The following is a 15,866-nucleotide window of genomic DNA, read 5'->3' as shown; positions in this document are numbered from 1 at the left end:
CCCTCTACGATTGGTGTAGTCGATGACTGGCTCTCCCTTTCGTTGTTTCGTGTTTGTAAGCTCCATCATGCTTACGGTGAGTGTGTTGCAGAAGCAATTGAGGAACTCCTTTTCTAGTTATTCCCAGTTGTCAATTACTTTCGGCTCTAGATTGGTATACCACTCAAAAGCATTTCCTTTTAAGCTTCGAACGAACTGCCTGACTAGTTGGTCTCCTCTTGATCTTGCGTTCTCTCATGTTTTAACAAAGTGAGCAATGTATTGCTTTGGATTGTCCTTTCCATCGAATTGTTGGAATTTTAGAAGTTGGTACCCAATAGGCATTCGCAAGTCATTGATTCTCTTGGTGTATGGCTTGGAGTACATGAAAGAAGTTTGTGGTAGTCCTTCATACTGAGCTCTTATGAAGCTTGTGATCATATCTTAAGTTGTTGGACTGATAGGGAGGTAACAAAGATGGACTGTTACATCTGGTTTTCCTGCAACACAGCTTTTCCTTTATCGTCAACATTGACAGAAGAAGTTTAGCTCAACTCAGCAGTTTCACAAGCCTTCATTTGGCTGGCGATTTCATGATCTCATTCCTTGACAATTTTCATTAGGAAATTTATTTTCCTTTCCATCTCTGTCATGGCTGTCTCAGCTGCCACATCTACCATCATAATAGACACTACTTCAAGGTGTGATTCTTTGTCTGATAGATTAGAAGCAGGCGTAGAGTTGTTAAACAAAGGATTCTCTCTAATAATGATCTCGCCTTTAGGAGATTCTATCAGTTGTTCCCAACTTTTCTTTTTGAGGACAAAACCTTGTTCTTGTTCTTTCGTGCTTCTCTTTCAGTGACTCTAGGTGACAAGTCCAATGTAAGAGTCATTTGCGACAGTAGCTTTGGATGCAACTTTTCTTAGTGCCATTAGCTTATTTGTAGGTTTGGATGATGAGAGAGAGATGAAAGGTAGAGATGTCTCACTGGACGTGCCAATTTGTTCACATGAGATTTTTGGAGAAATTTGATTCGTGGAGTTGAACTTGTATTGATGTTGTGCTTGTGTTGATTTAATGCGATGTGGTTCGATCTCTAGAATTTGATTCTCTGATTCTCTCTCGGTTGGATGCTTACGCTTGATTTGAGGAAGTGGAGAACATGATGTTCTTGAAGTTGGAGTCTTGGAAGAGAGCTTGAATCTTTAAAAGAGCTTCGATCTTTAAGGGTGTTTGATTTCAGGAGTTAGAGAGTCCTTTAATTCTTAGGGAGAATTCACTTTAGACTTTTTGTAGTCAAAAATTTTCAACCCCTACAAAGGAAGAGAACTCCATAGAATTCTCTGGTGGGCTTTTATGGTCTTGAGCCCAATTGGTCAATGGACGGTTCAATTACATAGATTTTGGTCATATTTAACATTTGGACTAAATTAAGCTTATTTTTTAGCCTAATTGAATTTTAACCTAAGTAAATAATATTTAATTGAGCCAAAATAATTAATTTATTACACGATCGTTTAATTTGATTACATTTAAATTTGATTACAAATTGTTTACTCTTTTTTTACATGATCGTTTATATTTGACTACTCCAACCTAAATGATTTGTTTCAAGATTCTTTACACACAATTTTTTAGATTTTGCTATCTTTTGTACACGGACGTTTAGATTTGGTTACTCAAAATTTAAACGATGTAAAAAAAATTCTTTGTACACGATCTTTTAGATTTTGCTATTTTTTGTACACGATCGTTTAAATTTGATTACCCAAATTTAAACGACGTAGAAAAAAGATGAGGAAAAGAAAAAAGACATGGAAAGAAATCACAGCGAAAAAAAAAACGATAGAAAGAAATCGCAACGAAGAAAAACGATAAAAAGATTAAATGACATAAAAAAAAATAGGCAAAGAAGAAATACAATATAAAGAAATCACAATGAAACAAAGAAAAGGAAAAGAAGAAAGACGATGAAAGAAATCACAGCGAGAAGAAAAAAGATGAAAAGACAAATCTAAAATATTTAAAAAGTAGCTAACTTCATAGACTTCGTTATACCGACTGCAAAATTACTCAAAAAAGAAATTATTCCAATATACATTTTTATGCACAATCAAATATGTCTTTAATACATCTTTAATTTTCAGCCATCTTAATCTCAATTCAAACTGTCCTCAAAGCTGTCGGTGAAACTAGAATTTAAACACTTCTATGGTTGAAATTGACTTTTCACGATTGCTATTAATCTTGAAAGTTTTGTATGATTAATTTTGATGAGATTTCATCAGCCAATAACTCTAGAAAAAAACAAACGAATTGAAATATTTATAACACTAACAAAAATCAAGATGAAATTAACCTAAACATAGCTCAGACAAATTAGAATTTCATCCCTACTGAAATATTTATAGTATAAAAATTTATTTATTAAGAAAAAACAAAAATAAAATAAAATGTGACAGTAAAGACAGAATAATAACTTCTAACATATTTATCAATAAATCTTTCTACCAAACCAGATCCCATGGAAGCTTCGTTGTTGAATCTACAAAATTTTGATTCCCATTATGAACACCATCACCTGCGACCAATATGGTAGGGAGAAAATGTATTCTAAGTAATAAGTTATAATTAAGACAACAATTTGCCATTATAAAATAAAAATAATAATAATAATAATAATAAAAGGCAACAATTTACCAATTTAGAGAGAAAAAGAAATACAGCCACAAAGCCAAACGTATGCTTATTCCGATGATAGAACATCAGAAACTAATGGAGCTTTGCTTGTCTGAAGGAGCAACCAAGTGCCAAAATGAGAGGTATGTTGGAATACTCGCTGCTTCAACCCCTAGGGATGAAAGGTTGCGACCATACTCCTGCAATCAAGATCGACACACATAATTCATATAGGTCCATACATCTTAGGTGGCTTTTTCTTTGTAATTATATTGATTCAATTAGAAAATTTTGAAGATGTATAACATAAGGGAAAAAGTAATCTCATTTTACTTGTTAAATTACCGATCATCTCAAAAGCTTAAGCTTATGAGTTACAATAAATTTAATATTTTATCAATACTTTCTAATATTTCGATCCAACGAACGAAAATCAATATATATAAAAGAAAGTGACATTATAAGGCTCCCTAGTGGACACTGAGTCAATTTGAAATGATTTTCTAAGGGATCGTTTAGGGCACCAACTAGGTATTGGTGAAGTGAGTTATTATATTCTATTTAATGTTTGAAGCACCAAATAGTGGTGTGTACAACTATTTATAACCAACAATTAAGTAAAGTAAATACTATTTTAAAACCTTCTTTGCTAGAATATTTACTATTTGATAGAGCATTACTATTTTTCATTCATCCTCTCTTTTCTTCTTTGTCTATTTCCTATCTATACAAAATTAGTTTACATGTCACAAACTATTATAATCCAAGCTAAAATAGTCTGCACTTCAACCACCAATTATTATAATTCACTAGCTAGGTTAACCAACTCGGGGCTCCAAAGGCCCCTTAAGTATTTTAAAATGTTCATATATATTTGTCACTTAAAATTGCATTCTTAAGCAGTTGGGCAATCATTTCAAATAGCCATTAATAACTCACGAATAAGTAAAACATACTTTAAATGGTTTCAATGTCTGCATTGTATTAATCATAGACATAACAGTTTCTGTATATGATATGTCTAGAACCTACTAGCATCACCCTTTTAACGCAGCAAGCAATTACAAACAAAATAGTGATACCTTACCTGAATATCGAGAAAGAGTTGCATGCAAATCTTGTCAGTGTCGGAAATGTTATGGTCTGAAACATCTGAGCTTGCTCCAGCTCGTCTTTGTACTCCCTGCCGAATTTTCTGGAGTGACGAATCTGTTTTCCTGGCCTGAACATGGACATTAGTAAACGGAATAATCTTTTAAGATTAATAACCAAGTTGAAACTAAATTTTGGTAAATCCAAACTAACCAAGCTAACAAGATCAGCTGCTTGCTCATAATAACGTGAAGTAATCTCAGTCACAGCATCGGTCAACAGTGCAGTCCTTGTTTCCATTGTCAAAAAAGTAGATGCCCTGTCTCCATCCAATAACACCTGGTGGAGTTTACATTGTAGCATCAAGAATAAAGAACAATGATGTCCCTTCAGTTTCCTCATATATGAAGCTTAAAGCATTTGGAACTATAGACTTCTACCCTCACGACCCAAGTCCAAGTAATACAAAAAGGTCAGTATATCTTAAAAAGAAGAATTATAATGACATACTTAAAAAAATAACTATTATTTTATTTTTTGTTTTGTTTAAAAAAACTCTTTTAAGCCTATGCGTATGAATTATGTAAGTCTGTACGTTAAAGTTATGAAAGAAAAGAAAAACGTAACAGTAAGCATTTGAAAAGCTTAAAAAAATTGTGTAGGCCTCCCTTGCCAAATAGAGGCTGCCATACCCGGTGCCTGGTCAGCAGAGGCTCTGAAAGGGTGTCTAAGTGCACAGTGCCCCTGAAGGTGCATGCTTAGGTATTTGGGTGAGCCTCCTAAAGTAATGTCCATAAAGAACAAGATTCATCTAAGATATGCCAAAGAATGCGGCAATAGTTTGTTGCATACCTTCAGAGGGCGTAGCAACCCTGATACATAGGGTGAATGCCTTACAGGTAGTGGTTTATTGGTCATCCTGTATGTTGCTGTAATACCCTTCAGCTGTCTCAAGTCCTACATTAGTTTCAGAAAAGTAATCCAAGTCAGAAGTTCCAGAAGAAACTTTCAATCCCGTGCTCGTGCACACTTAGCATACATAAGAACCAAACATTTACCTCAACAGACTTCTCAACCAGTGAAGCAACTATGGCACCAATAACTTTGGGCATTAAATTATACAATGATTTTCCACCGTGTAAAATGCTCTGCTTTACTGAATCAAGAACATCTACGGTGCATGACGATAGGAGCTGAAGTATAGTTTCCAAGAAGTTACCAGTTACGACCGTGGATAGATAACCAAGGTCATGGATTATCTGCACATCCAACATTATTTTACTATCGGGTGTGAGATTATTCCAAATCCTCAATCTTGTGACTACGTTTTACATTCCTTCTATAAAATAAATTTATCATCTAAACAATAATTTTAGAAAGCAAAATATTTTCATAAATGCATTGAAACTTCATCTTAATGCTCAATTTCTGAGAGTGTCTACTCAAATAGCATTTTAAAACTGTATTCCATCTGTTGAATGACCAATATTTCAATAGAAAACAATACACAAAATTTACGAAAAAAAGCAAATTTTGGATACGGGGATTAATGGATTATTAAGAAATAACCAAATGAATTATTACTCAAGCATGTTTGATCACAACATAAACTCATGTTCGGCACTTATATATTTCAAATTCACCCATCTGTCCATCTCATGCCAAATACTTCTGTAGTAATGGTGCCACTGCAAACAAACTCAGAAAACAGAATAGATAGCCGGAAGGAAATGAAAAATCTGAAAGCTGAAAGGAGTACACATTTGAAGGCAAGGTTAGAAAAAAGAAGCAAGCATTCAGTCATTCCTTCTACCACCACTATTAAATTTTCTTTGTTTCCTTTTTTCTTTTCCTTTTTTTTTTTTTTTTGGGGGGGGGGGGGGGGGGGTGATGCTCACATATATTAAATCATCGGGGGTAGCTGCTACAGCCCATTCAGAACCTGGATGGGAGCCTGTACCCGTGTTACGGGCAGCTAGACCAGATGACAACCAGTTAGAGTATCTGTTCACATTAAACAAGTGTATGAGCTAGTCAGTCGTTAACCAGTATAATGCATATATGTCAATACACACTCGCCTTGAAAGGAGCTGCAAAGATAGACGAAGAAACTTGTCAGAACAAGAAAGGACGAGAACATCATCTCTCCAGCATGCTGTCAGGCAGTCTAAAAGCGTTACACTCTGCTTTAACGTTAGATCCTCATTGTTTACCCGGCCAGAAGATGAAGTTTGTACAGGGGTTAGAATAGGTGCTGACAGTGACGAATCCAAAGCTCCAGCTATTTCCTGAAGCCTGATGTGAAAATAAGTTATTAGAAACTTGAACCCAATGAATACAATGTTTCTTCTAGAGTATAATCATAAAAATTGAATTGATTACCTCAGAGAAAAATAAACACCGAATACAATGTTTCTTCTAGAGTATAATCATAAAAATTGAATTGATTACCTCAGAGAAAAATAAACACCGATATTCCATTGCTTCATGAACTCATTATATACAGATGCTGCTCGAAATTTAGCAACAGCAGATCTGGATGGACAATAGCCTAAAATGCCAATGGATAATGTTAATGCAATGCAGAAGAAGTCTTCATGAAAGATGTAAATATGATTTCTAGATTTCTAAAAGGTCGGTCAAAGTAATATTGTGGGTTTCCAAATTAGTGCATAAGATTATTTAATCCACAAAAATAACACAGAAAAAGACTTAGTTATCATGTTCAATTAAAAAAAAAGGCTTAGTTATCTACCTTCCAAGTATGCCAAGAAATCAAGGCTCGACTTGTAGTTCTTCAAGAATTCAGTAGGTCTCCCTGGGGAAAATGCACCTGGTTTTGCCTTTTGGATAGCAGAGAGAACCTCTTTCAGGATTGAATTAGCCAAGAAATCAAATACATGTAGTCCTGAGTTTTCTGAAGGAATAAAAATTAATAGCTTAATCACATCATCCCAATAATAAAATATTAGTTCATTCAAAGATTGCATATAGCAATCTAGTGCAAAAGACTCACAAAAGGAACTATTGAAATGAACGTAAAAAGCGTAAGAGCACGAAACAGTTCCCAGCTATATCTTTGACCTCAATAGTCAACAAACAGCAAAATGATGATCTTGGAAGAGAAAATTTTCAAAAGACCAAAGCAATTAAGCATGGTTTATTGACAAATGATATACCAAAATTACATGCATACCAAAACAAGAATCAAACCAACCCCAAAGAGATAACTGGAATATTTGCAAGCAAAATAAAATAACTAGGAGATTGCTGTACATAATGGGAATAGAACAACAAGAAAAGGAAAATAACCTGTAGCAGATATTTCTAACAAAAACTTGCAGTCTTTATCAATATATTGCTTCATTTGCTTGTAATCATTCTCCAAATCATCATCAGATGATCCAGCGTCCATGCCAGAAACTTTATGAGGAATAACTTTATGAATTGCTGGTGATACAACAGTACTGCGAAAAATTTCCTCTGCACTTGTGGTGTTATCTATAGCAGCATAGGCACGTAGGCAGTTGTAAATAGCATTTTCATCGTGATGTGCAAGTCCATCAACAAAACAATGTCCCAAGCTTGTGTCCAACAAAAGGCTGGCACTCTGAATCCTCTTGTCCATATTTTGAATGAAGGGAAGATTCTGTACTGGCATAACACAGAAAAACAATAAGTATGGATACAGAAGCATCTTGAAGATGAAGCAAAGAGTTCTAAGAAGGTATTAGAGTTTACTCTCTCCTGCTATCATTCTCATTGTTCAGTAAATTAGTAATTGAATCAGGAACTATGACAAAATGGCCTAAACTAAATGTTAGGGTAAAGAAAGTAAATGGCAAAGAAAGGTTATAAATATCCCCAGTAGTTGAAATCGAGATGGGTGGACCATCAACATGGCCTAATGTGTAATTGAATCAGGAACTATAACAAAATGGCTTAAACTAAATGTTAGAGTAAAGAAAGTAATTGGCAAGACGATTGCAAGGTTATAAATATCCACAGTAGTTGAAATCGAGATGGGTGGACCATCAACATGGGCTAATAATGTGTAATTGTGATACTTATCCATTGAGATATTTGAGAAAATTTTGATCCCTGGGCAGTTCCTAAGTTTAATATATGTTTGGAATGCAGCAATGGAAAAGTACAGTCAACTCATTAGTTTACGGTCTGGACAGGATGCATAAGCTACTTGTTCGGCATTGTCTACTGATATTGGGGGGATTTAACAAACGTGGTGAAATATAAGCATCTCCCAACCCCTTGACAATTGATTTGAGGGGTGCTTACGAACTCAATTCTCTTAATTTTACTTTTACATGTACTGGCAGAGAATTGTTACTTTTCTAAGTCTTGCACTAAATTGTCGTGATAACTAAATATCTCCACTTGTTTTTTAAAAAATATAATATAAAGAAAGAAAAACGGAGTGGGAGAAAACATTTCATCAGTTTGAGGGAATGAAACTAGAAACAAAACAAACTATAGCATCATCCACATATTCCAAGGGAAATTATTTGCCAAACAATGATATGAAGAACATTACTGAAAGTTCCATAACCTCATCTTTTAACCCATGAGGAAATCATCTTTGTCCTATAAATTTCAGTTGTGGAAGAATATAAATGTAATTGGTTTAGTTGGTCCAAGAATACTCAATCCCTAAATGCTTAATGTAAATTTGAGGGAATTTATCACTAATTTTTTTCCAAGAAAATACACTTTGATGGCAGGAGAGTTTTATGAAGAGTGTAGGACAAGACCTGTGCATGAGCAATGTAAAATTTTAGCCGGTTCATTTCACTGGAAATTCTTTCCAAGAGCATGCTTTGTGTTTCCCTAAGATTTGTTCCGTTCTCCATGTGTGGTAAAGAAGCACCATTACTTAATCCACTATTATCTGTTAAATTCGTAGTTCCATTTGAGCCATCAGCAGGAGCACTTGGAAGCTCCTTGATTAGTTTTTCAACCTGCATCCATTAAGATCCAGCTAAGTATGAAACCAAGAAAATAAGTACGAAGCTACTTGAACAAAGATCTAGGAAAACAAGATCGACTAATATTAATCAAAGCTTTATAAAGGCACAAACTAATAACCTTGATTCTTAACAAAGGTCAAGATGAGTATAACCATAAATTAAATTTTACAGCACAATCTTCCTACCTAACTTGAATGTATTATATAAGCATATCGATCAGAGAGAGAGAGAGAGAGGCTTGATAAACTTCCTGTGAAATTTGACTTTCCTTATGTAATCTTTACTCTAGGGCGAAGTTCTCTTTCAACAATGGAAAACAAGGCAATTTTAAAATGTTAAACATTTTTGAATTCTATTCTCCAGAAGGTGTCATCCTAGAAGGTCTGGAAACGTATTCAATGATGGCATCAAAATGCACAAAAAGGTTCATGAAAAGCTTCTATACATATCAATTCCAGAAGAATATGAGTAATATTTTAAACACCTATGCGAGATCAAAACTTATCGATTCTGGCACACGTTACCTTCTGTGAAACTCATACACGACCTATTTGTGTATACGCGAGTCACGATTAATACTACTAGTTTAAACAAAGTTGTTTCCGACATTCGTGAGAGCTAGGAAGTGAACTGGTAGTCGACACTCTACATTCCAGTCCATGAAACTCTCTGTAAACTTATCGATATTTTGGAATTCGAAATATCAAATGAAATGCACTCAACCCTAGTCATGAATGCCACGTCTCATCAAAATGAAATTTGAAAACATACTACCTTCGACACGACGTGAAATGTATCAAGCAACAATTCCAAGACCTCTCTGGCTGATGCTGCCTCTGATCTCTGCCGCAATCCATTTTGCAAAGCTGAGAGAGAGAACTCGACGGAAGCCCTGAATTGCTCAATTTTCTCCCTGAGTTCAACCAAAGGAGCTCGCATTCGCACGACTGCCGCTTCCACATCGACAAGCTTTGTGCTCAGGTTTACAAAATCGGTATAGTCACGATTGATCAAATCAATGAGCTCACGGTTGAGAGCGGAAAGATGAGAGTGGAGCTGAGATCGGAGGGTGTCAAATGGGACAAATGTTCGAAGCTCAGAAATGTAGGACTCGGAATCAAAATTGGGGGAGAGGAATAGGTTAGGCTTGAACCAGAGAGGATGAGAATCAAGTGGATCGGAAAAGAGGTCGTTGGCCGATCTGTGTGGTGGTGGAATCAGATCCGCCATGGTATTTGGTTTTCCTAGTAGTTGTCCGGTCGCTTCAAATAGTGGCAAACCTTCGGAACAATCTCCGAAGAACTCTGAACAATGAAAATGGAGATGTCAGATTGAGATCACAGATCAATATACCAAAATTTGAAGCAGATAGAAGATTTGCTCATGCAGGAGACTGGAATTTAAACCGTCAACTACCGTCACTACAGCTACAGAATCATCCTTTTTCTTAGGAGGATAGAAAATTGACTTCTTTACCAAGAATACGCGTCCATGGAAATCTGCTATATTCTATAAATATTTTTAATATTTTACTATTTTTTAAAATCTCATTTCTGTTTACATTTAACTCACAGAAACATAGGCAGGTAAGTCCATTTCAAGTGAATAGATTACCCATTTCAAACCATTTGGGTACTAAATATTTATAACCTTGCGCGTATTTTAGAAGGTATTTGGCAGAAGAAAAGGAATAAGAAGAGGGGTTATGAAAAAAAATTATTATAATAATCTAGAAGAGAGTATATCTTTCGAGAGATTATTATAATTTTTGTTTGGGGTAGAATGATGAGAAAGAAAGAATTATTATTTTTTCTTAATCATATAAATATATTTTTTTAATTTATATTATAAATCAAATAAACAAATATCCGTATTTTATTCATCAAAATTTAAAAATTCTATCAAAAAAAATATGTACCAAAAAAGTAATTGACTTGTTACGCGAAAGAAATTATCTGTATTTTCTTTAGATTGATGTTATAAATGTAATATCAGAAAATTGTGTATAGTTAACAATCGATTTTAAAAAAAATATATTAATTCGTACAAATATTTTTTTAATTCATATTGTGAATCAAATATTCAAATATTCATAATTTATTTACTAAAATTTAAAATTTTTATTAGAAAATATGTTTCATTAGCTTTTGTAAATACAATGTCAATTTTGAACGTTTTGTACGCAAACTTTTCGTACTAAAAAATTAATTGATGTGTTACATATGAAATAAATTACATGTATTTTCTTTAAATTGATGTTGTTGTAAATGTAATATCGAAAAATTACGTATCGTTAATAATTGATATAAAAAAATAACGATCAATGTAATAGTACTGAAACATGGGAAAGAAATATTTTTTTCGCAATTAAACATTGAATGTAATTCTATTTTAAAATATAGTATTAAAATAATAATAATAATAATAATAATAATAATAATAATAATAATAATAATAATAATAATAATAAATTTCTTAATTTAAAATAATAATAATAATAATAATAATATCATACATCTTGAGGAAAAAAAGATAAGGATCGAGGGGAATCAATTTGTAATTGATTTCAAACTTTTTTTATTAGAAAACATTAATCCTAAACTTATATTATTTCTAAAGCAGAAATAATATTGGTTGAAAATAAATAAATAAACCAAAGCAAATGTTAAAAGAAAAAAAGTAGAAAATAGAGAAAGAAAGAAAAGAAATTAAATACAGGAAAAAAGATGCAGCAAAACCACCATATTTTGCTAATATTTTTTTTTTTTAAGAACTCCTTTTTGGTATCCCCGCCCCCTCCCCATGTTATCCCATTGACCCACTATTATTTAGAAAGTTAAATTTACAAAAATGTTAAATCATATATAAAAGAATGTCTCCAAACTTTATAATTATGGTAAAAATTACGTTTAAAAAATATTCTTCAACTTTAAAAAATGTTCAAAAATATATTTATCTTTACTTTTTTTAATGAAAATCGTAAAAGTTTTGTTTCAAATATGTCTATAAATTATTGAAAAGTTTCATAAATACCATTAAGCTTTAAAAAAAATTTAAAAGAAAAGTACTCTTATTGATCCAATTTTTATACCAAACTTCTCGCCACCCAAAATAAAAACAAAAATTTTAAGTAACATAAAACTCCACAAAATTCGAAAATAAAAATTCCTCCTTAAACCATACTAAAACAATAATTAGTCAAAGAAAAAAAAATGTATGACTATTAATACACATTGAACTATTAACATACAACTTTGCTAGAACATTTAAGTCTTAAAATCTGTTTGTGCTTCTATTATTTCTACCATAATTAATATACTTTATCATATTCTAAAAAATTGAAGTTTAAGAGTATTTTTTGAACTTTTAGGGTATTTTCAAAAGTTTATTTTGTTGATAGACAAATACATTTTTTATTAGATTGATTATTGTTTTAGTATGTTTCAAGGAGAATTTTTTTTATATTTTGTTGATATTTAGTGGAATTTTATGTTTTGACTTTAAAGTTTTGGTTTCTATTTTAGTTGGTGAGAAAACTAATGTAAATTATCGCAAAATGTGCAATGAATAGTAAGGAACAAGTATCTATTTAATTTAAGGGGTAAATGGTTAATTTCACATGGTGTTGACGTAAGCAGAATAAAGGTGAGTTTCGATACCATAAAAAATGATCCCAACAACTGAAGGTTTCGAAAAACCGATCACCTTATTATCTGAAGCTAACCGAACCTAAAATTTTTTATATAATGCTTATTATATTTGACAAGCCCACATTATTATATTAGGGGTTTTAGCTACTATAGCCTAAATAGAGTGCCTTATTATAAGTTTGACTTAAAGTTGCCAAATTTTTCATAAACGTTCTAATGGGCTTCAATTTTAAACAAGCGTAGAGTCTAAAAGACAAAACTACTCATCTTTATTATTAATAATATATTGAAAAAATAAAAAAATGAAGTAAGAAAAGTGGACCAAGATTTGCATTTATTAGATATCTTATGTAAATATGGTATGTGATTAATTCTATTATGGTAATATTATAATCAAAATTATTCCATAATTCTTTTTCTTTTAGTGATTTTGTTAAAAAAAATTCACTTCGTTTGATATCTCTCACACTTTCTAATCTCTCTCTTCGTCCATTTTTTCTTATTTCGTTCATCTCTTTCAAATTTTTTTCAATGAATAAGGGTTTATGGTTATATACAAAATTTGTTAGAATACGTGAAAAATATATAGTATATTATGTAGTTCATGTTTTGGAAAAGTTTTAGGGTATATGTATTAGGTTTTATGTCCTAAAACTCGTAGATAGTAAATATAATCAATTGACCATCATTAATAAAGTGTTTTATTATTATAATTTCAATAAGTGTTATTGATTATATTATTAGTTTTGTCTTAATAACCTAAATCCAATAAACTAACATCCTAAGCTATTTGATGAGTCTTGAACAGTATGTATAAACATACGGGGATTAATGTTCAAGATCAGCTTAAAGGGTCTATAGTATAGGGTTAAGGTTGGGTACCTTATCCTGCTAACAATATGGATACGACTCACTTTGTATTTGATACAAACACATTGATCCAATGCGTCCATGTATGCGACATGCGAGTGAGGGTATCCTATGCAATGAGTTTGCATAAGACTGGACCACGAAACAGTAATCACTAGATTTAACTCCGTTAACTAGTTGGATTTCTATTTCATTAGGATAACCTAGGTGATTTAGTCTTAATCTTGAGTGTATTATGAACTCTTGTTTGCGAGGGATTGTCCTTTGATTTGTACGGGTGAGAGTGGTCAAATTGCCAACTCAATATGCTTATCATTTTGGGGACAAGACCGAGCGGGGAGCTGGAAACATAATCACACAAGATGGAATTCACTCATTCCCACCTTTAGGGTAAGTAGATAAGTGTTCCCTTAAATGGTGTTTCTGGGACTTGAACAAAAGGCTCTACCCTCTCTATGGCACGAGAGGGGTTTCTGTTTAGTGTTGGACCATAAACAGGTTGTTCATTAGAGGAGCACTGGTATTTAAGGACTAGAAGTAACCTATGGGTAAAACGGTAATTTGACCCAGCTGGTGTTACGAACACTTGTGAAGGACTAACTTACTAATATTGGTCTATACCCGTGGACACAGAAATATATCTACAGTGAGAAGAGTTCAACTGTGAGTCTTTAGTGGAGTGTACACACAGTTAACGAATATTGATTAATGTGGTTAATGAGTTTAGCTAATTAATCTTATATCGTTGTAACTTCTGATCTGTAGGTTCATTAGGTCCCCTTCCTAGCTCATAAAGAGTAATGAGATTTATTTATATTGGTTGTAATTTGAAATGTTCAAATTTACTTTGGGAATTAATATAATGTATATTGATACATTATAATATAAAATTTATATTTAATTAGACTTTATTATATAAATTTAATTTTGAATAATTTAAAATTAAATTACGAGAGAGTAAAATATTTGAATGAGTTCAAATATTAGTTTAATGTGAATTAGATTCATATTAAAACTATAGGTTAAAATTTAATGTGTATGTGATACATATTAAAACTATAGGTTATGAGAGAAATTTATATTTGAATATGATTCAAATTTTGGATTAAATTAAATATAAGATATTTAATTTAGAAATTAATTAATTGAAGAATTAATTAATAGTTTAGTTTAATTTCGTTTAATTGAATTTGATTTAATTAAATTAATTAAATTAAAACTATAGGTTATATGAGAGATATTCATTTAAATATGAGTTAAATGAAATATTAATTAAATATGATTTAATTAATTAATTAATTAATTTAATATATATTAATTTAATATTTATTTATTAAATTAATAAGGAACATGGGTGGTTTTTCCACGTTCCCATTTATTCTCTCTAACTTCCGGAATTTTTTGCGTAACAAAAATCAAAGGGGTGAGTTCTGTGTTTTTTTTTTAATTGCTCTCTTGTTCTCTCTGAACAATTTTTTCTCTCTAAAAAAATTTCCTTATTCCATTTTTGGTTCCCACAAACTATCTCAATCAAAGAATAGGAAGGTTTCCAAGTGGTGATGCCCAATTGGTGATTGGTAGATTCAGAGTTGTCAACGAGCGTAAGTTTTCTTCTCTGTATTTTTCTTCAAAGCATGTTTAACAATAAAAATAGTTTTCTATTTTTTGCCAATGTATTGGTAATTTTAAGGTTCCAATTAAAATTGGGTAATTCTTCCGTTGGAAAGGGTTTTCATCCCTTCAATATGAAGAACACATAGTATATTATGTAGTTTATGCTTTGAAATTTTTTTAGAGTTATGAAAAATATATAGTATACCATGTGGTTTCTGGTCAACAAATTAGAGTATTTAAAAAAATATATAGTATATTATGAAAAGTATTTAGTATATTAAGTAGGTATATGAAAAATATAAAACGTGAGAACGAAAATGTGAAAACTTTAGTTGAAGTAGATTTTTCTAATTGTGTTGCAAATGAAATTGAATAAAGTCGATTTGTAGAAATTATTTAATATAATATTAAGATACTAAATTCAAACTTTATACTAATAAATGATATCCTAATATTAAATGCAAATATAAAATTGAATTATTTATTATAATAATTATGAAAGTTATAAAATAAATAATAAATTGGAAATTGTCAAAAATAGGTTAAAAAAGGAGGGTTAAATGACTTTTGGGATAACTTTTCAAAATGAAGAGTTTTAGGACAATTTAGGTGTGAATGGACAAAAATGCCCTTCATTAAATTTTTCTCTCTTTTCCTTTCCCTCATCCACGTTCACTTTCCCTTCTCTTTCGCGTAGAACACTTGAAATAAAAAAAAAATCTCCTTTTGTTGGCTTTTGAAATTTCCCGCTCTGCTCTTCGAAGATACTCCGACTGTTTGTCGCTTGCCGTTCGTCGGTCCTCTAGTGCATTTCGTCGCTTCTCCTTTTCGAACCATTCAATCAACTTCGAGCGTTTTCTCTTATTTCAGTGAGTTTTATCTCTATCCCATTTTCAATTTATTTACTGTAAATGTTTGGTTTAGGTATTTGTTGTGAGTTTCATCCGTCTGGTTTAGGCTTTTTTGGAATCGACTTATTTGCTGAAAATTAGTT

At 31.9% G+C, this 15,866-nt stretch overlaps 1 protein-coding gene across 3 annotated transcripts; it reads right to left on the bottom strand.

Moving 5' to 3' along the window:
• Positions 1-2,306: 2,306 nt before the first annotated feature.
• LOC103501335 (conserved oligomeric Golgi complex subunit 2) lies at positions 2,307-10,297 on the bottom strand. 3 transcript variants are annotated; one of them, XR_007819733.1, is made up of 14 exons: positions 10,155-10,297; positions 9,513-10,042; positions 8,523-8,729; positions 7,066-7,402; positions 6,509-6,670; positions 6,205-6,304; positions 5,833-6,048; positions 5,652-5,757; positions 4,812-5,012; positions 4,606-4,710; positions 3,967-4,092; positions 3,749-3,883; positions 2,683-2,861; positions 2,307-2,563 (listed from the first exon to the last, which is right to left on the bottom strand). XR_007819733.1 is itself a non-coding variant. In XM_051082811.1 (12 exons), the coding sequence occupies exons 1-12, from the start codon at positions 9,966-9,968 to the stop codon at positions 2,748-2,750; spliced, it is 2,265 nt and encodes a 754-aa protein (XP_050938768.1). In that variant the 5' UTR covers positions 9,969-10,225; the 3' UTR covers positions 2,636-2,747. The 3 variants fall into 3 exon arrangements, 1 of the variants encoding a protein (XP_050938768.1); XR_007819732.1 differs by having other exon boundaries at positions 9,513-10,224; XM_051082811.1 differs by lacking the exon at positions 2,307-2,563 and having other exon boundaries at positions 2,636-2,861; positions 9,513-10,225.
• Positions 10,298-15,866: the final 5,569 nt, after the last annotated feature.

Source organism: Cucumis melo, chromosome 3 (genome assembly GCF_025177605.1).
Source record: "Cucumis melo cultivar AY chromosome 3, USDA_Cmelo_AY_1.0, whole genome shotgun sequence".
NCBI classification, from domain to species: Eukaryota; Viridiplantae; Streptophyta; class Magnoliopsida; order Cucurbitales; family Cucurbitaceae; genus Cucumis; species Cucumis melo.
This window is presented reverse-complemented; position numbering and strand designations above follow the sequence as displayed.

Bases quoted from the DNA above. Each gene is read 5' to 3' on its own strand.
- LOC103501335 (XM_051082811.1), bottom strand. From the start codon at position 9,968: ATGGCGGATCTGATTCCACCACCACACAGATCGGCCAACGACCTCTTT. The intron at 5,758-5,832 runs GCGAGTGTGTAT...TAATGTGAACAG, and splicing joins TCTTTGCAGCTCCTTTCAAG to ATACTCTAACTGGTTGTCAT. The intron at 5,013-5,651 runs GTGAGCATCACC...TTGGATGTGCAG, and splicing joins CCCCCGATGATTTAATATAT to ATAATCCATGACCTTGGTTA.